This window comes from Notothenia rossii (genome assembly GCF_949606895.1).
Source record: "Notothenia rossii genome assembly, chromosome: 5".
NCBI lineage: Eukaryota > Metazoa > Chordata > Actinopteri > Perciformes > Nototheniidae > Notothenia > Notothenia rossii.
This window is the reverse complement of record NC_136903.1, coordinates 39,767,971-39,788,398: the sequence shown is the minus strand read 5'-3', so window position 1 is coordinate 39,788,398 and position 20,428 is coordinate 39,767,971. Positions and strand designations below refer to the sequence as shown.

Below are 20,428 nucleotides of genomic sequence, written 5' to 3'. Positions count from 1 at the left end.
TCCTGTCTACTAGCTCTTATTTTCCTCCCTCTATGTGCATGTTGACTTTAACCCTTTGTCTTCCTGTGCTTTGCTGCCGGGCGGGGGAACGCAGGAAGAAGAGAAAGACGAGAGGTCTGTCTTTCTATTGCTTTGCCCAAAGAAACCTAGTAAATCAAAGCACAGGTTAATCCAAGTGGAGAGGAGAAGGACAGAAGTTTTGCAATTATATCAGAAACCTTCTAGAACTGCATCTGGTTCCATCATGGCGATCCAGTGTAGCGGTTGTTTGGAAATCATAATTAAATCTGAATGGGACAGAGAGCTAGATACAAATAAATACAGCATTTTCTGATCTGGTACGGATGTGGTTAGATGATGATTTGTAATTTTGTGTGCATTTAGCTCTAGCTTTTTGTTCAGTCTGAACATGGAGAACTATTAAGAATGTTCACTCTTGACTTTGAGTTCAAACTGTCTACTGGGATTAGGTGTGTGTGTGTGTGTGTGTGTGTGTGTGTGTGTGTGTGTGTGTGTGTGTGTGTGTGTGTGTGTGTGTGTGTGTGTGTGTGTGTGTGTGTGTGTGTGTGTGTGTGTGTGTGTGTGTGTGTGTGTGTGTGTGTGTGTGTGTGTGTGTGTGTGTGTGTGTGTGTGTGTGTGTGTGTGTGTGTGTGTGTGTGTGTGTGTGTGTGTGTGTGTGTTCTCATAGTGACCAATCAGTATGATAACCTTTTTTTACAGACGTTGCAAAGAGCACTGGGAAGAATTTCTAAATATACATTTAAAAACATGCAGATACAATACAAGGTGGATTAAGCTGTACAGATCTGCAATTTGAAATATGTGATCACAGAATGATTAATTGATTAAGAAATAAATGGTACTACTGTCTCACTCGTTACTCATCTGTTGTTGTTTTTTAACAACTCTTGGTGAATTAATTCTTTGTTTTTATTATTTTTGCTAGTGGATGGTTAATGTCTTATTGTTTTTTTTGTTATTGTTGATTTGATTTAGGTTTAATGGAATCCCTGTTGTTGCATCCCATCATAAAGTGAACTGTTTCTGTAGAGAAGCTGAATTTTCAGTGGAGACTTTGGAATGAAAGGCTGACTGCCACTGTGTCTGTGCTGCAGGGAGAAGTGGTGTCACATGACCCAGGAGGAGAGGGACGACAGCTCCAAGATGGACGAGAACATCGCCTTCGGCCAGCTGGGGTGAGGGGCTGCCAGAGAATAAAGTGGGGGGGGGGAGCTGAGAGCTCAGAGGAGTTTCTCCAGGTTGCTCAGTAAGGCCTCACTGTGGTGAAACAAGTTAATGCTCCCAATAATATAAATAAAAGGAAGATGGGTGTTAATAAACTGTACGTCTGCGTTTATAAAGGACATGAACCTAAGTTTTAATACAACTAATATGTCTGTCCTTGTATAGTCAGATCATAAATGATATAGTGGACCATGAGGCAAAATATAAACCCAATAGTTAAAAAGTAAATGATGTTACATTAGATACTCAAAAGAGCTCAAAGATGTCCTTCTTATTGGATTTATGTACCACATTATTAGATGTTCCGTACACACAATAGGGCTAGACCAGATCGCAGACTCATTAGATGTTCACTATTGTGCATGTTTTTAGCTAATTAATTATACGCACAAAGTATATTCCAAGTGTATTCAAAGGGAGGAGTAGAGACCGTCTAAGCAGAACTGTACAAAAGTTAGAAAAGAGCAAAGGGAATGTGAATGGAAGAAATACACAGTGCCTAACATCTGGCCTGTGTGTGTGGGCTGTAGGGGAAGGGCATGAACGGAGGGCAAGCATTTTTGTATTAGATACTATACATTTCACTTTCAATACTTTACTTTTTAAATATCAAGGTTATCTTCATTTCATTTATATTGACACACACTGCGTTTCTAATGGCACTTATGGCACCATATTGTTCTTGAAATGATGAATACAGAATGTAGCATATGTTTGAAATAACTTCCATTTGTACTGAGATGAGTTTGGTGCTATGTGTATTTTCAGGACATTCACTCATAACATGCTGGCGTTTGGGCTCAGTAAGAAGCTTTGCAATGACTTCCTGAAGAAGCAGGCGGTCATTGGGAGCCTGAATGAAGGTAAAACATTGAAGCAATAAATACATCTATACATTCTCTCAGGCTTTCAGCCTAAATACTTCCTTGGCTTTTTTAGATGTAAATCATGTAATGGAGTAAGATAGTAATCCGCAAACACCAGCATACACTTACGGTACTCACATTTAGCAAGCTTCAGGTCTCCACAAGGGAGAGCTGTTGTATGGTCTAAAACCTCCACAGTCTCTGCTCTACAAATGACATGGGACTTGGAAATCAGGTCTTACTCCTGCTATACAAAAATAACCCTGCAAATTCAAAACTGATATGTGTGTTTTAACCCTTTGCAGAACAGTACAAGTTGCTGAGTGACCACATAGAGAAAATGGCGTCAGAGTAAGTTTGAGGATGCGACTCGAAGTCTCCACAGGACAGATTAACAACATGAGAAGTTTATCCGCAACCCACAGACCAACTCTCCGTCTGACTGTTGATGCATCTGTGTGCTACACTGCTGAATATCATATTAACCTACAATACTGAAGTGTTCCCCAGCAGAGCCCTGCTCCTCTGCACCCGGCCATGTATCAGCAATAATACAACATCATCAGCTAGTGCAAAATTGAATACACTTTCAAACTTCCTAATGTGATGTAATTGGAAAAGAACTTGGAGCATAAAGTGAAACCGTCTCGAATAATACCCAAACAGCCTCAGCATGGTGTCAGAATCTTGTTCGCATGATGTGTGAGCTATATATACTCGATGCCTTTGTCTCCTGGGTACACACACTAATTACTTGTTGGTTCTAACAGCATCTGGTGAGCCATGGCACTGAGTATCGTCCTGCCTGGTTACATTGGACAACAGACAGCTCAAACCAGACTTGGGTAGAATAGTAAAGTCATTTCAGTTTATTACTGAATACTCATCTGTGCTTTGTGCAACACTGTAGAATCCTTTATGGCAATACAAACAATAAAATACCGCTTTACCATAATATGTAACATGTACCATATAACCTTATCACTGGCACCACAACAATTCCCTGTATGCCTTCTCTTCATTGGTTTAGTTTGACACCTTGAGAAGCACACTCAGTAAGGCCGGACTTAGCTTAGCATAAAGCCTGGAAACAGAGAGAAATGGCTAGACTGGCTGCCTTTTAAAAAGGAACAACATTTTCCTACCGGACCCTCCTTGGTAGTAATGCTTAGTTAAGAGTGTTATTAGAAAAGAAGAGCAGCAGTCTTCCTACTGACGAGAGGAATCTAATACCACTCTCTTTTTACTTTGGCACACATGTACATTCTAGTGGAAATTATTTTTTGTTTTCCTTAATTAATAACTTCATTATACCCTTGAAGCCATTTGACAACACTTACCTTTCCAAATTAATTAAATGAAAGTAAATGTCTTACATTCAGATGCTCTGTTAACCAACCAAACACTAATGCAGAGCCTATACTGTTCCTCTGTTACACATTTCCTGCGAGATAAAATAAACAACAACTTCTGCATGCAAATAGAATTCATCCCTGTGTTTGGAGATGGTTATACAGTAAGTAGTTTATCTTCATTTGGTTGAGCTTCAATGCCAGATGTTGCCTGAACCACCATACACATTTTCTCCTGCTGCATTTATATCTTTGCATGTAGCTAGCATGTTCAAACGGCATCAAGCAAGTGTCAAAAGTGCAAATAATCTGTGAAGCGACATTTCCTGTTCATCCTACCACTGCAGGGTAGCCTCGTGTAATGATGAAAGCTATATGCGTTGAATTCCCGGATAATGCACTTTCTGACAGTTTGAATCCCATTTCAGTTGGATAATCTGTTTTAATCTATTGTGTCGATAGATTGAGATGATAGATCCTCATTTGTAATTACTGCACATATTCTCCATAGGTTAAACAATTGATCATGTATTTCTGTTTGTAAATTGTATTTTTTTTTATGGAAAATGTTTGATCAATAGATGTTATTGATCATTGTGTCCATGAGGAACATCTACCTGCAGTTCTGACCCTGTAGTTCCACTCATACATCCAAGCCCTGTGTTACGTGCTCTTTTAAAGATTTGCATATAGTGTTGTGCAATAGTCTCCAATGTTGATGTAATTCATTCGTTTACAGCTTAGTGACATGTTTTCACCCATGTGCATAATCATATAAATCATATAGAAAGCCTTGCAGACCTGTTTTCCCCCTTTATTGACTCTTCCAATTCTCTCAGGGGTCCCGTTGCACGTTGTCTAATAATATTGAGCTGTATGTTGTACTTGTTGGCACAGCATGAGCCATTTGCACTACATGTATCTTCTGAATATAATGAACTATGTTATATTGATGCCTTTTATATTTGTTTAGCATGGCAAGTTCATGCTCTATCTGTTGTTAAAGGTTAATGGTAGTTTGTCTTTTGTAGCAAGGTAATAACAAATGTTTTACTGTATTGCCTTTATGTCAATTATCAACAAGGTGAAATTTGTAATTAAACTTACATGAAGTTGTTATGGGATTTCCCTCTTGGTGACCCCCTGTTGTGATGACAATGTGGTTTCGGGTTTTCATGCTTGCATTTTTGTACTTTTGTCTGTTGGTTTCCACATTTTTTCATTCAGGGTATTGGAAATATTTTCGAGCCCCCCCCCAACCCAGTTCCCACCGAGATTGGATGAGTTGTCTATAGTTGTACAAACATGACCTTTTCTCTGCTAATAATATCTAGACACAAAGATTCAACTTTACTTTGACATGTTATTATGGATTGAAAATGAACCAAAGTCCTTGTATTGGCGGATGATCCTGTGCACTGTGGAATAATGAGGCCTAATTGAAACTAGAAGGCCTACTACCCTGAGTAGTAGATGTTTAAATTCACATATTTTTAATTAAAATATATCAATCATTAACTAATATTTGTACTGTAGGTTGCAAATAATCACATCACTATTCCATTCCTATTCCACACATAGCCTACCTATCAATGAATTGTCGTTAGGGATGGGTATCATTAAGATTTTAACGATACTACTCTTACCGATACTGCTTATTGATCCGGTACTTTTAACCATATTTTTAGCGGTAGTTTTTGTTATTTTTTTACGGAAAAAACTAAACAAATAAGAAACATAATTAGCTTTGCTTTATTTAATAGTATGGATTCTTGGCTACTAGCACACATAACATACAATATATAGAACAAAGTATTGGGCCCCCTACACATTACAACAGGAGCTTTTGCAACCCAGACTCACAAAAAAACGTGTTGGTCCACAGGGCAAATTGTTGTATGTTCACAAATATATGGCAAGCCGTTTGAGTATTTATTCCATATCCTTGATATCAGACGGCAGCTGCCTATACTAGTTGACTCTTTAATTGCACTTGTTAGATATATGGTCAAACTAGTTTGGCACTCTGCTTTACTAGTTCAATAAAATATTATACTAGTCACTCTTTTTCAGCAACTAGTGGCACTTATGTCTGACTAGTTACTACATAAGCCTTACTAGTGACGCCGGGAGCGGCACTAGTAACACCAAAGTCCCAACTTGTAAGCTTTTTGATGAACTAGTGACCCTCTGAACGTACTAGTGACCCTAAAAGTCTTACAAGTTAACTGGTGCACTGCAAAAGCTCTGACATGTTAACTAGTTACAAAAAAGAAGCAGAACTAGTTAACGAGTGGCATACATTTGTCTGCACTAGTTAACTTGTAACACCCAGAATCACTCACTAGTTAACTAGTAAAGGCAAAAGGTTCACTAGTTGACGCCTCTTTTGACCTTACTAGATCATTAGTGGGGCTTAAAATGACTACATGTTAACTAGTCAACCTTTTGTCCTTTACTAGTTAACTAGTGAGATACATTTTTAATTCAACTAGTTTGGCTTAAAATGTTTACTAGTAGTAGGTCTACTAGTGGATCGCAAATGCGCACTAGTCACACTAGTTGCACAGAATGCTAATGAGGAGGAGGGAAATAATGCATCGAGTTCTCCTATTGGCTCTAAACTAGAGCTGTTTTAAAATACAGTCATATGACCATATTTACAAAATTATAAAAAAAAGTGTGTTTGTAATTATGATCATATGACTGTATGTCAAATTAGGTAGAACATTGAAGATTTTTTTTTTAAATGTGAAAGTTGCCTTAGGACTGTAGACAGTAATATAGATCCTCTTCAAAACATTTTATTAAGGTGCAATTAGAAAATTGCTTGGATTAGAATGGCATTGTGATAACAGAGGGACATTAGTGGTGGATAGAAAGAGGAAGTAACCCTCTTCCAATCACAGCGTTACTGAGAGGTAGACATCGCAGATCGCCGTGACTTCCGTAAATATTACCCCTAGATTCCAGCGGGTCCGTCTGCACCGCGTTACGGCTGCGCCGCGGCATTCACAGCGATCGCGATCCCTCTAGTCCAGTGGTTCTCAACCTTTTTACACCAAGTACCACCTGAGAAAATATTCGGCTCTCCAAGTACCACCATATGACCAATGTTAAAATGCAGTCTCTCTCTCTCTCTCTCTCTCTCTCTCTCTCTCTCTCTCTCTCTCTCTCTCTCTCTCTCTCTCTCTCTCCACAAGTGAGAATATAAAGAACAAAATAATAACTCAATAACAACAAATGTCAACTGTACACACATGTCATTTCCTGGACCTATACCAAAGTTTGAATGTAGGCCTCCTGCAACAACCTACATCGTAACAGAAAATATCCTATTGGGAATTCAGTTCCATAATAATAATGAAGCCTCCAGGAGCAGATGAGCCTAAGGGCTAATAGCTCATCTTCAGTCTGCTGATGTTTGCTATTGCCATTTCTGTGGTGGCAAAGTAAAAAAGAAAAGAAAAAAGATAAGAAAAAAGATAACAATTAAGGACAAGTGTGTGCTTTTTCAGCGTTTGACCTCGGTCACAGCTTTTTCTCCATTATTTGAGCAAATGCCTTCTTCCTGAGTCACTTCACTCCTCCATCACAGCGGCTGTGCATATCACTTTTGCGTTGCTTGCGGAGCCTGCGCTTGTGCTCGGTTGATGACTGTCCTCCTCCTCATTCACTTGTTCACTTTCGCTGGTAATATTCTCCTCTGTACCTCTCTTCCGAAAACCTCCCGTTTTTAGCCACGTTTTTAACATCATTCAGCTTTCTTCTTTCTTTAGCTTGCTTGCAACGTTAGCGGGTAGTAAGGTCGAAATTAGCAACGCCAGAAATAAAATAAAATAAATGTTTTCGTTTCTAAATCTAAAAACAACAATAGCCTATTATAACTAATTTAAACCACAGTTTCAATTATCTCAAACTTATTTTCATTCGTTGTAGTATTTTGATAGTATGATTTAGTTTTTAATTAATGTTATTCAATCAAGCCTACATTTTTTTTTTTTTTTTAAATGTCCTCCACGTAGGCTACCACTAGCGGGAGCTGGCGTACCACCAGTGGTACGCGTACCACAGGTTGAGAACCACTGCTCTAGTCAATAGGCTCGTTGTATACGGTGTGATTTGTGTCAATGAATCAACTCACTGAGGTCACTAACGCGTCGATCGACGCCTACCATGCCGTGAACTATGCCGCGAGAGAAGTAACGTAACACTCTCGTCGCCACCCCTCTCGTCTGAGAAGCTACGTGACGTCTGCGTCTGAAATTACTTTATTTTGGTAGTTATCACCAAATAACCCAGTAATGTTACAGACACAGTTGCTGTTCAAGCGAGACTCTATTTCAATATAGTTTTGGTATTAAAATAATGTTACACCCCTTCCTTCCCCTTCCTGAACGCAAAAACAACCACAGACAAGAATATATATTTGTAATTATCAAAATGATAACAAAGGCTGAAAAAACAGGAGAAGCCTGTCTTCCCTTGGTCTCCAGGAGAAAATGCCATATAACCAAGTGTTCATAGTTTTGTGTGTAAAATAGATCACTGCAGTGAACACGACTTGATGTATTTGTTTGTGGTTTATTTGATATGGAGGGATGCAAGAAGTTCAGAGAAGAAGCAACCCTTATATATTGTTTATTTTATTTCATTTCATTTTGGCACCATGGTTGAGGCAAATATAAAGTTAATGTGCGGAGATTGTAATGTCCCGTTTACTAAAATATGTATTGTTTTATGATGTTTAGTTGACAAAATAGTCACTGAGCTACATTACACACTATACACTGCTGCACTCAAGCATACATCTGAAGACAAATTGTGTCCCCCTTTGGCCACAAGGGGGAGTATATATATATATTTATATATATATATATATATATATATTGTATAATATATATATTTTGTATAGATGTTGCAACTATACAGAGCTTTGGCAATACTATATGTAACTGAGGTCATGCTAATTGAATTTAATTGAGTATACCTTTAAGTGGGCTGTCAGGAGGAAACAAAGGTTCGCCAACACATTACTCTACTGCTGAGAGAGGCTGTACAAAGACGTGAAACGATGTGCTGCAATGTCTGTGTATTTTTGAAGAATGCCAAGTAAAGGAAGAAAGTAATAACTCGCACTGAGTCTTAATACATCACTTTATTTCATTATTTTCCCCCTTCATTTGAGAAACACTATCCAATGATTTATTATGTTTGTGTTACACACACACACCATTACTGAATTAATTATAAAAACAAGAATAACCTACATACAACAATAGGGAGCCCTGGCTCAAGGACGGACAAAACAAGGACACCACACATGATTCTTTTCCAATTACAGTATATAAAGAGAGTAACTAAATTGTGATATCAGTTTAATCAGTAATGTGTGTGTAGTGTATGGGTGTGTGATGTGTCAGCAGGGCCGGACTGGGAGCATAGGTCAGGCTGGGAATTATACACCCAGACAGGCCATACCAGTTTTTTTTGGGGGCGTTTTGCTGGATGTATCGTCAATATCTACAACGTTGCTGCCCTACTCAGTTGCAATTTCCCTTGTGCTGGACCCTGAATCTTGACTTGTCTCGTCAACCTCCTCAGCATCTGCTGGTACTGAATAAGAACCAGCATTGGGATGGATTAAACTCTGATCAATAACTATAATAACTTATTGAGAGAACATGAACATAGCTTGCTTATACTGTTGTCATTACATTTCCTTTGGTTTTGTTCGGTGTCAGTCATAGCTGAAACAGTTTCCTTTCTACCTGCCAGTTCTGTCCACTGAGCTTTGCATCTCTCCCTCAGGGTTATCACCATCAGCATCGTCTGATAGTGGAACTGAATAAGGAGAACATGTAATCATTACATTAACAACTATGTATGAAATAACATTATTCAAGAACATATATTATACAACACTTATTTGATCACTTAGTTGACCCTGTATTTGCATGGCCTAATACCATAATGATTGTCTCCCCTTTAGACAACATAACCATCTCAAGTTATTCACTCACAGTATGAGAGGTTTGTATACAGTTAGCTGCAGTCTAACAGTTATATTACATATATTTGCCTTGAGTAACATTAAGGACATGTTTAGGTTTTGTCTAGCCTTATAGTCTCCAGTCACACAGAGCCTGCCACTAACTTAGACTGAGACTGAGAAACTGTTTTGTTGACAGTCGATGTGCTATCAGGCTACAATATAGAAAGAAAAGTGGCTCATATAGTGGCACTGACACTAGAAAAGTGGATCACATCACTCCGGTTCTGAGATCATTACACTGACTTCCAGTCTGCCAAAGAATTGATTTTAAAATACTACTGCTAGTTTTTAAATCACTAAATGGCTTAGGACCGAGGTATATAGACGACCTACTCCATCACTATGAAGCATCCAGGAGTCTCAGGTGTTCTGGGTCGGGTCTGCTCTCTGTTCTGAGAATAACCACTAAACATGGAAAAGCAGCTTTTAGTTATTATGCCCCAACAATTTAGAACAAACTGCCTATATCATGCACGTCCGCCGAAACACTTCCTATTTTTAAATCCAGACTAAAAACGCACCTATTTGCCGCTGTATTCTGTACCTGCTGTGTTTATTTATTTATTTCATTTCATTACCTTTGCTTATTATGCCTGTTTTTAAATGCCTTTTTAATAATGTATTTGTTCTTAAATGTCTTTTGCTTTTAATCTGTAAAGCACTTTGAATCGCTACATGCTGAAAAGTGCTATATAAATAAAATTGCCTTGCCTTGCCATAATGTTCACTCACTTACTTTCTCTATACCATACGGGGTTCTGAATAAATCAGTGATTTTAGCCAACACACTCGCACTCCATAATCGTCCAGGAGCTACGTTTGGTCAGGGTCACCTGGCGTGCAGATAGCTGGGGATTGTGGGTAGTGTAGTCTCTTTGGCGCTCCACCTTTCAGAGAAAACAAGTTGTTTCTCAGAATTGAAGGGGAAAAACACAAAAGCATTGCACACAATTTAAACGAATCAATGTTGTGTAATTAACAAGGATAATCTGGTGTTTTTTAGTCGATGAGTAGTGCAGATATCACTGTCAAATCAATCGACAGTAATGGGTGTACTTACTTCCGGGTGTGCAATTCTCCGTTATCCAATGGGAATGGACGCTCACATTGCCTTTAAGGGCAGCGGACACAAATGAATGCCGTGCTTCCATGAGCGTCAAATCCCGCCGCACATGGGAATACATTGCAATCAGTTGAAAGCTATTTGAGTCCCTTTATGAAGCTGAAGGAGCCGAGGAGCGTCACAACTGCACGCCATGAAACCCTGACCAAACGTCGCTCCTGGACGATTATGGAGTGAGAGTGTGTTGTTTTAGCACATTTCGCTGCCTTTTTGTTACAGGATGGGGGTCCATCCTTCCACAATAATTAACCTTGCCGTCAGTTTCAGTCGGTCCAGTCCACACTAATGTAATCAGCAGCGCGCTGGTCTCGTGAGAAACGGAGAGTGGAACAACCAATCACATCTTCAATATTCTCCTGAAATTGAAATGTGCCCATTCGCTAGTCTGACAGGTGCGTGGTTCTCACTGCGCCTCATAACGGTGCAACTTTGAACAACTTCACAAATATATTAAACATTATACTGAATTAAACACGTATTATTTTAGTCCTGTGTGTTTTTTAGATGCCATGTCAGCAGGCCACATCATATTATGCCAGCGTTGCGTTCACAAGACATACAAGCCACAAACTGGCAATTGAAATATGCTACAACCTGAGGGACAGTGAATGAGACACACAGACACACACACCTTGAGGGAGGGAGGAGAGCTGATCGCCGTGCAGCAATCAGCTGTTCCCGAGCAGAGAGAGAGAGAGCTGCTAGACACAGCTCTTATTAATCCCTGTACTAGATAGCCTACTATAGAATGCTAACGGAGGCGAGACGTACGTTATTCACACGCTTATCCACACGTGCGTTATCAACACGCATATCTAAGATAGCGCTTTCTAAGCTACGCCGCCGCCACGTGAGCGCGTAATTTGATCGCACCTATGATACGTCGCCGTGACGTCTGACGTCTAACATCGTCGTGACGTCGCCTGTATTCTACGTCAACCCATTCAAAATTGATGGAGGCGTTGGCGTACGTTGACACGTCAGTGCTCCGCTCAGTTAGATTAGTTATCTGTTCTTTGGCACAAGTCACACCTCATACATTTGAGATGAGCGAGACCGACGGAGACCTGCTCAATTGCAACTGCCGTCTTGCTAGTGCATTGCATGATGGTTAGTAATTTTGTCTGACTTGCTCTGGAGCAGGGGCGGATCTAGAAAAATAGTCATGGGGTGGCAAGAGGGTGGCACGAGATTTTGAGGGGTGGCATCCCCTGGCAGAAGTATATGCTGATTTAATCGCAGTCATATCAATTCATGTTAACTTGGAAAGCCACAATATTTATATTTTAGCTCAATAACATTAGGTGACATTATTGTGGCACATCAGTAAAGCCTTAAATATAAATATATAAGGTGGCAGACATAATTGAATGAATTTTAACTGAACAATAACTGCATGAGTTTGTCTCACTCTTACACCAGCAGGGGTACCAAATCTATGCAGACTGCTGCAATAAGTAGGCCTACATTAATTAACTGTCTCGTCGATGTTTGTCTAAATTAATATGATACTATTAACAATCATAATATTCCTATCAGCTGTCAATCAGTGTTATGATTCACATATTCAGTGTTATTATTAAATAAACCATATATTTTGGAGGAGTTAATGACGAATGTTCCTCAAGATGCTTGCTCACCCCCCTTCAAACTTGAAAGACAACTAATTACTATCATGTATCAAAAGAATTAAAGGAACAGTTCAGCGCCCCACGACTTTCTGACTTTACATCAGAAAGAACAAACATTAAAGAAGTGACTAACTCCATCAGTTAGGGTTAAACAACGTGTATTCAGCTAAAACAAATACATCACTGCAGTTATTATCCAGTGGAAAGTCCTTCCCTACTGGCCTAGTTAAATCAAAGTGGTTACTTTCTGTTGGCTGGGCAGTGAAGTTTTACACACCGTCTTATTTGACTTTCTCAGGACTTAAAACTGTTTTTTGGGGACAGACCCCCACAAAGAAAATGTTATACACACATAAGGTCATAATCTTAACAGTTTATTATGCTCATCGAGTCATCCAGGAGCAGAGCATCAAGGTGGCATGCCTATAACAGCTGAATGTGGCGATTACCATTTTGTTCAGCAAAACGCCTCACAAACGTATTAAGATCCAAAGCTTTAGTGCGTTGTGATTCAATGCTGAGTACAGCCAAACTTGACAGTCACTTCTCTGTCATTGTAGACCGGAAATACGTAATTATTTCCGTCTGCTTGGATCCGAATGCTTCTCGTTTTGCGCCTTCCCCCCGTTCACATGAAATCGCCGCCAATCATATTTCCACGCTCGCGCCAGGGAGGGATTACAAGGCTTGCGTCTTGTGCTGCATTAACTTGCACTCGGACCTTAGAGATTTCCTCTCATAAATATCCGATGAGCCACAACCTTTCTTTAAAAAAAAAGCTGCCAACTGGGGTGGCAACTAGGGTGGCAAGGCATTTTTCTGCCACCCCGTAGAACCGCCACTGCTCTGGAGGCTCGACTGCATGCGTTGAAATCTCGCAGGACAAAGACGCCGGCAGCCTTGAGAGCGAGGCGGAGCAGTTTCTCTCAAGCCCCCAGGAAGTGCTCTGACTCTATTCCCACAATTTGTAGTGTCCAAACCATGGGTGTATAATAAGAACTGGATACACTATGACTATGCACTGCAACATTTTTTGTTTTGTAAATTATTTATTTTACTTGTTCGAAATACGTTTATCAAACAATCAATCAATCAGTGCATGCGCTGCATCGTCCAATGAGTGAGCGATATAGTAAGGGGGCTGGGCGAGTGGCTGAGGATTTCACCGGAGGATGGTCTGGTGGTTCCTCGATGATCGCTCCTCCGTTATCGCTCCTCAATTCATTTTTCGTATCACTTCTTGGAACTGTGTGATGTAGTGTTGACGCGTTAAGCTAGTGTAAACTGCACATCACACATGCACATGCAAGTACGCACATGAACTGTAGGGCAGTATGGAGACGTGAAAAAGCCACTGGTCAACAATGGCTGCAACCAAATGACCCTCTTCTATAGAATGTGTTATAACTTTTGCACAGTGACAAATACAAATGGAAGGATTCTATATGGTCCGGGTTCTCTGGTGCTTCCTTTGGTGGAATACTTTTTTAACATGTGTAGTACATAATGTAGGTGATGAACACTTCTGGTCAAAATCCTGTTGGTTGTCTAAATGAACGTGGGGTAAAAAGCAAGTATACGCAGCCTTTGCAAATGACGCATGGTGACGGTGACCCCCTGTAGCCATGTGCTGCCCACACTGCCATTTCCATCTGTGTATAAATAAACAGAAGTCACTGTGCGGCGCTCTCATTGGACAACATTTAATGAGCTGTGAAAGGCCAGTCAGCAGCGTCTCACTCTGAACACCCCCCTTCATTTACCTCAGAGCAAAGGCACCCTTTTGTAACTTTTTCTTCATATGCAGCTCCACATGTGCATATGTAAACTTACATGCAGTTGTGTCTAGACATGTGCAACATTTGCTATAGCTAATGTGTAACGGTTGCACATCTGCTCATTTGATCTTGTTGTTGTGACTTCAAGTCTTTATGTATGGCATTTTCTTGATGTATTATTTTTGCATTTTATTTTTTGTTTTCCGAACATATCCCGATTAAGATGTGCTAACACCCCTTGTTGTAAAGTAGCATTACCCTCATAAGCATGATGTTCCATGTTCCCATACAACACAACTCCATTAGCTATGTGTTTTGTTCCAGATTTCACGCAGGAGACCAGTGTTTCTGTCCTACTTAAAGTGACCCAAACCTTGATCTTTTTACTAAACCAAGTAGTATTATTGTTTTGTTTCAATTAAAAATCTGAAATCCTGCAGTTTGGTTGAATGGGAACGACATGTCTTGGTAGGAGACAGGGTTGTGAACTCCTAAAAAGGTTTAGGCACACTTCTATTCTCCGTAGGCCCACATCTGTATATTTGACAGATACATGTTGGTTTTCTTTACGCTGACTTCTCTCCATTCTTTCTTGTTAATGATAATTTGTGCAAGGAAGCCACACACGAACACACACACAAACAGCCTGTAATACGCGTGTGATTAGAACACACACATATTCACTAATGTATTTTACTGTAGACACACATTGACACTGAACACTCTGTACTGTACATACAAACATTACTATTCATTCAAAGTCACTGTGACAATAACACATTCAGAAAACATGTCAGATTTGTACGAGAGCAGCTGTACAGAATACATCTGAAGTGGTTTGTTTTAGCTCAAGTGAAGTGTGTGTATGTTTGTGTGTGTGTTCGATTGCAAAAGAAATCCTACTTTGCAAGTTGTGTGTGTGTGTGTGTGTGTGTGTGTGTGTGTGTGTGTGTGTGTGTGTGTGTCAGCCTGTGGTGCAGCTCCACTTCCTCCTGGATTAAGTGTTAATTTCAGGGTGGTCCCAGTGTGGGGGTGGTAATCCTGCTGCTGTGTACAAGTCCTTCTGCCAGTGTTCGTATACACGCATACATATACACACAAGCCTCATGAGACTGAGTATTTATTTACAGTTCGTGAAAGCAAAGCAGCAGAATGTTGAAAAGTTTGATGAGAGCAGAGTTTGAGGGGGGAGTCGCCTCGTTAGTCCAGCATGACGCCATCGTCTGCAGGATGGACAATGTTTGGTCTTTTGGGTTTAGTTTCCAGCTTTGACTGCAACACACTTGAAATGAAATAAATACTTGTTTCTGTGTATTGCACTACAACCAGGGGGGGAATGTAGTAAAGTTAATTTACTCAAGTGAACTTCGAGGAACTTGTACTTTGATTTTATGCTACTGTACAGTATACTTTAACTCCACTACATTTGAAAAAGCCAATATTGTAATTGTAGTCCTTTAAATGTATTTAACAGCCTTAGTTATAAGTTACTTTCCAGATGCAGATTATTAGCTAAAACCAAATATAAAAACACTAATAAAGAAACATTGTCATATAATTACTGGTTACATTACATTGCATTTAGCTGACGCTTTTATCCAAAGCGACTTACAATAAGTACATTCGACCAGGAAGACACAACCTTGAAGAAAACAGAATCATATAAGTACATCAGGTTTCATAGAGCCAAACATTTCAAGTTCTACTCAACTGGCTATAGATAAGCCAGTCCTTTATTAGTATATAAGTGCTCTGTTAGCAGTTCTTTGTTAGTAATTCTATCGCTCGAAGTGGAGTCGAAAGAGATGAGTTTTCAGTCTACGCAGTCTATAGTCTGCTGTCCTGATTTCAATGGAGAGCTCATTCCACCATTTTATATATATTATATTTCAAATATCAAGCAATAATATATAAAGTTTTCATCGATCTTGCCAAAGCCCTCGACACTGTAGATCACCAACTGCTTCTGGGAAAGCTTAGATGCATTGGTGTCACCAACCAATCGATAGCCTGGTTTGAAAACTACCTGTCCATGCGCACCCAGTGTGTAAAATCTGAAAATCTGATGACACAGCCCCATCCATCTCTAAGGGAGTACCACAAGGCTCTATCCTAGCACCCATCCTATTCTCAATATATATAAATGACATGGAGAAATCAGTGGGCAAATCATCTATCCACCTACAGTTGCAAGAAAAAGCAACCCTGTGAACCCTTTGGAACTACCTGGATTTCTGCATAAATTGGTCATAAAATGTGTTCTGATCTTCATCTAAGTCACAACAATAGACAAACACAGTCTGCTTAAGCTAAATCCACACCAACAATTATATGTTTTTATGTTTTTATTGAACACACCATGTAAACATTCACAGTGCAGGGTGGAAAAAGTATGTGAACCCTTGGATTTAATAACTGGTTGACCCTCCTTTGGCAGCAATAACCTCAACCAAATGTTTCCTATAGTTGCATATCAGACCTGCACAACGGTCAGGGGGAATTTTGGACCATTCCTCTTTACAAAACTGTTTCAGTTCAGCAATATTCTTGCAATGTCTGGTGTGAATCGCTCTCTTGAGGTCATGCCACAGCATCTCAATTGGGTGGAGGTCAGGACTCTGACTGGGCCACTCCAGAAGGCGTATTTTCTTCTGTTGAAGCCATTCTGTTGTTGATTTACTTCTGTGCTTTGGGTCGTTGTCCTGTTGCATCACCCATCTTCTGTTGAGCTTCAATTGGTGGACAGATGGCCTTAAGTTCTCCAGCAAAATGTCTTGATAAACTTGAGGATTCATTTTTCCGTCGATGATGGCAATCTGTCCAGGCCCTGAGGCAGCAAAGCAGCCCCAAACCATGATGCTCCCTCCACCATATTTCACAGTTGGGATGAGGTTTTAATGTTGGTGTGCTGTGCTTTCTTTTCTCCACACATAGCGTTGTGTGTTCCTTCCAAACTTCCAACTCAACTTTGGTTTCATCTGTCCACAGAATATTTTGCCAGTAGTGCTGTGGAACATCCAGGTGCTCTTTTGCAAACTTCAAACGTGCAGCAATGTTTATTCTGGACAGCAGTGGCTTCCTCCATTTTATGACCAACTTATGCAGAAATCCAGGTAATTCCAAGGGTTCACATACTTTTTCTTGCAACTGTATATGCCGATGACACGATTCTGTACACTGCTGGCCCTTCCCCAGATACTGTCCTGAAAACTCTTAAGGATAGTTTTCAGAGAATCCAGTCACATCTCTCTGCCCTTGGCCTGGTCCTGAACACCACTAAAACCAAGATCATGTGGTTTGGCCGCAGTGGTGCCTCCCAAACTGGCACTATTGTGACCGCCGATGGCCGGGACCTCAAAATAGTTAAATCTTATAAATACCTTGGATTTTGGATTGACAGTAATCTTTCATTCTCAGAACATCTCTCCAAAATTCAGACCAAGGTTAAAGCTAGACTCAGCTTTCTATTTAGGAATCGCTCCTCATTCACTTCATCTGCTAAACTCTCTCCGGTCCAGATGACTGTCCTTCCTCTGTTCGACTACGGCGATACCATCTACCGCTCGGCGTGCAAAGGAGCTCTCAATCATTTAGACGTTCTACCACTCCGCCATCCGCTTCGCCACCAATGCCCCTTACAGGACACACCACTGTGACCTGTACTCTCTGGCTAACTGGCCCTCTCTTGAGACCAGGCGCAACATCCACTGGCTGATGTTTGTTTACAAAACACTCCTATGCCTCACCCCCTTCTACCTCACACAATTAATGCAACTCCACCCACCCCCGACGCACAACACCCGGTCAGCTACAAGCATCCTGCTAAAGATCCCCAAAGCCCATACATCCTTTGGCCGCTCCGCCTTTCAATTTGCAGCAGCAGATAGCTGGAATGTCATTCAAAAAACGTTGAAAATGAAAACCTTTGTCTCCCCCCGCACCTTCAGTGTCACTATTATAGACACCCTGGTACACACATGTAGCTGCTTTGCCTGATGCTGATTTTAATGACTGATTGAACCACAGCAATATTGTTTTAGAGTTTTTATATGTTTAACTGCTATGCCTGTCATCTTTGCCCTATGTGTTTGTGTTGTCTCCTGTGTTCTGTAGTGCCCGGAGTCTGTCTTTTTATTTTTTTTCCTCCCAAACCCCATCCCCTCGGGAAGCCTTTGCCTCCTGTCAGCAGTGGCGCCAGCAGGGGGGGACCAGGGGGGGCCATGGCCACCCTGATATATTTGTTGGCCCCCCCACTGGCCCCCCCACCACACACACCGCCTCACCAGTCACGTATGCGTAGTAGTTTATCTAATATTTAACAAATACACAGCCAGCGAGTCGCTTGATTTGAGCTTCCAACGCTCATACTGCAGCCCCTCCCTCTCCCTCTGCTACCGTGGTAACACTCTGATACTCGGCGCACCACTCTGACACTGGCGTGCACCACTCTGAGATTCGCACAGACAGCAGCAGGTTGCAGCAAAACGTTTCTTTCTACTGACTGGGCTGGAGTTGACAAAAATCCACCAGACTTCTAGAAGGTAAGTCGTATACGTTTGTTGCCTGTTAAGCCCCACAACACTTTAGGCTTTAGTGTGTTAGCTTTAGGTAGCAAAAAACGGAGATATGCTTACCTTTAGCAGTTATTCTGATCAAAATGTGTGTTCAATGGCATTAAAACGAGAAAAACGCTGGAAGACCTGGAAAACAGGCTCGGGGCTCAGTCAAGGCTGGCTTGACTTCAGGTATAATTCGTCTGTAAACACACTTTGGCGGCTATTCTAGTTAGCGTTAGTTTAGCTTGCTAAGCTAACGTTAGCTGATGTCGGTATGCTGGGCTGGTGTAATGCGTAGGCTACTATTAATCACTGCTGTGTGTAATGTCAATTTGCAGAAAATAAAGAGAAAGTCAACAGACATCTCTTCTTATTTTAAGAAGAAGATGAGCAAAGGAGAGACAGAGCTGACAGGGGAGCAGCAGCATAGGGCTAGTGAGGAGATGGCCATACATGCTAGAAAGTACATGTGGAACTCTGTTTTGCAAAAGTGAAACTAAAACCTAAATACAGTTTTATTAATGTGATTGTGACCTTTGTAATCATTTAAGTCTTCTACACACTTTAGGTCTGCAGCTCCTTCAAAATGAAACGAGAATCTATGCAGCTTTTCCTCTTCTGTGTTCTGAGGTTATGAGCCGACCATTAGTCAAGTTTGTTTTCATAATGTTCTGTATGCTAATTTAAAAAAGGGTAACCAGTTTGTATAAATATAGTATAAATATACATTTTCAAAACAAATGGAATACAAGCTATATGTATTACTCAGCAATTGAATTTGCTATAAAGGTCAATAATAGATGGTGTTTTTATGTTCAATCACAGTATTTATTTACCATGTTATACCACTTGAGTTTTTGGGTCCTGTTGAAATAAAATAGTCATGTTTTAAAACTTGATTTAATAAAGTCATGTCAATCATCTTTGATCCCAGTGTGACACAAACAGCTTTGTTCAGTCTAAAACAATTTATAACCTAGAGACATAATATAACTGAAGAACATGTTGTGTTGCTGTTGTGTATTGTATTTGTTGAGAATGCTGAACATGTTGTGCCTTACAATAAAGGAACTTATTTAAATTAAGCTGTATTTGTCTTTTTAAAAGGAAAGAACAACTAGCATATATAAAAAACAAAACAATAAATCACCTAACACATGTATACATAACACAAAACAAGGTTCTTTTAAATGTTGTTTGAAGTCAAATGTTAGCTATCCGTATTATATTCACTTCAGATGAATAGTATCAGAAAATGTAAAATAAGAAACCAAAGTATATCAGAAGGTGATTCTCTTTGCCATTATTTTCATCTAGTCTATACTTTTACAACAATTAAATTCTTGGTTTTGGTGGGCCACCACAAGATTTTCAGTGGCCCCATTTGGCCACCCCTATGAAACATTTCTGGAGGTGCCACTGCCTGTCAGGTCATCCTTGTAAATAAGAATGTGTTCTTAATTGATTTTCCTGGATAAATAAAGGTTCTACCACCGTTACCAGCTGTGATGAACACATTAATGCATCATTACATATAATGCAGTAATTTCATATGATATAAAGGTACTTTTACTTTTTGGTACTTAAAGTATATTTGTATGCTGAAACTTTTGTACTTTTACTTAAAGGGGACCTATCATGCAAAATGCACTTTTGTACGTCTTTTATACATGAATATGTGTCCCCGGTGTTTTTGACCAACCGAGTGTGCTTGGCTTGCTTTTCTCTTTGAAAGTCATCAAATAACGGCATTGTAATACACGGTTCGGTTGCATTAAATATTACACACTGCCGTAATTCTCCATTTATAGAGCCCTGCTGA

At 40.1% G+C, this 20,428-nt stretch overlaps 1 protein-coding gene and 1 long non-coding RNA gene across 7 annotated transcripts in view; one reads left to right on the top strand and one right to left on the bottom strand.

Moving 5' to 3' along the window:
* Window positions 1-4,582, top strand: part of kiaa0513 (KIAA0513) — a 39,662-nt gene extending 35,080 nt beyond the window's left edge. For 4 of the 6 annotated variants that reach the window (XM_079684213.1, XM_079684215.1, XM_079684214.1 and 1 more), the window contains 3 exons: window positions 1,116-1,196; window positions 2,014-2,108; window positions 2,417-4,582. In XM_079684213.1, coding sequence (XP_079540339.1) covers window positions 1,116-1,196; window positions 2,014-2,108; window positions 2,417-2,466 — 226 coding nt within the window. In that variant the 3' untranslated portion in view covers window positions 2,467-4,582. Of the gene's footprint in view, window positions 1-76; window positions 115-1,115; window positions 1,197-2,013; window positions 2,109-2,416 lie in introns of those variants that run through there. The other 2 variants (XR_013808643.1, XR_013808644.1) reach the window with 2 other exon arrangements.
* A 65-nt stretch (window positions 4,583-4,647) lies between these two features.
* Window positions 4,648-11,417, bottom strand: LOC307040971. Its single transcript, XR_013808651.1, has 3 exons — window positions 11,273-11,417; window positions 10,255-10,405; window positions 4,648-9,307 (listed from the first exon to the last, which is right to left on the bottom strand). It is a non-coding gene; the product is annotated as an uncharacterized lncRNA (long non-coding RNA).
* Between the last annotated feature and the right edge of the window lie 9,011 nt (window positions 11,418-20,428).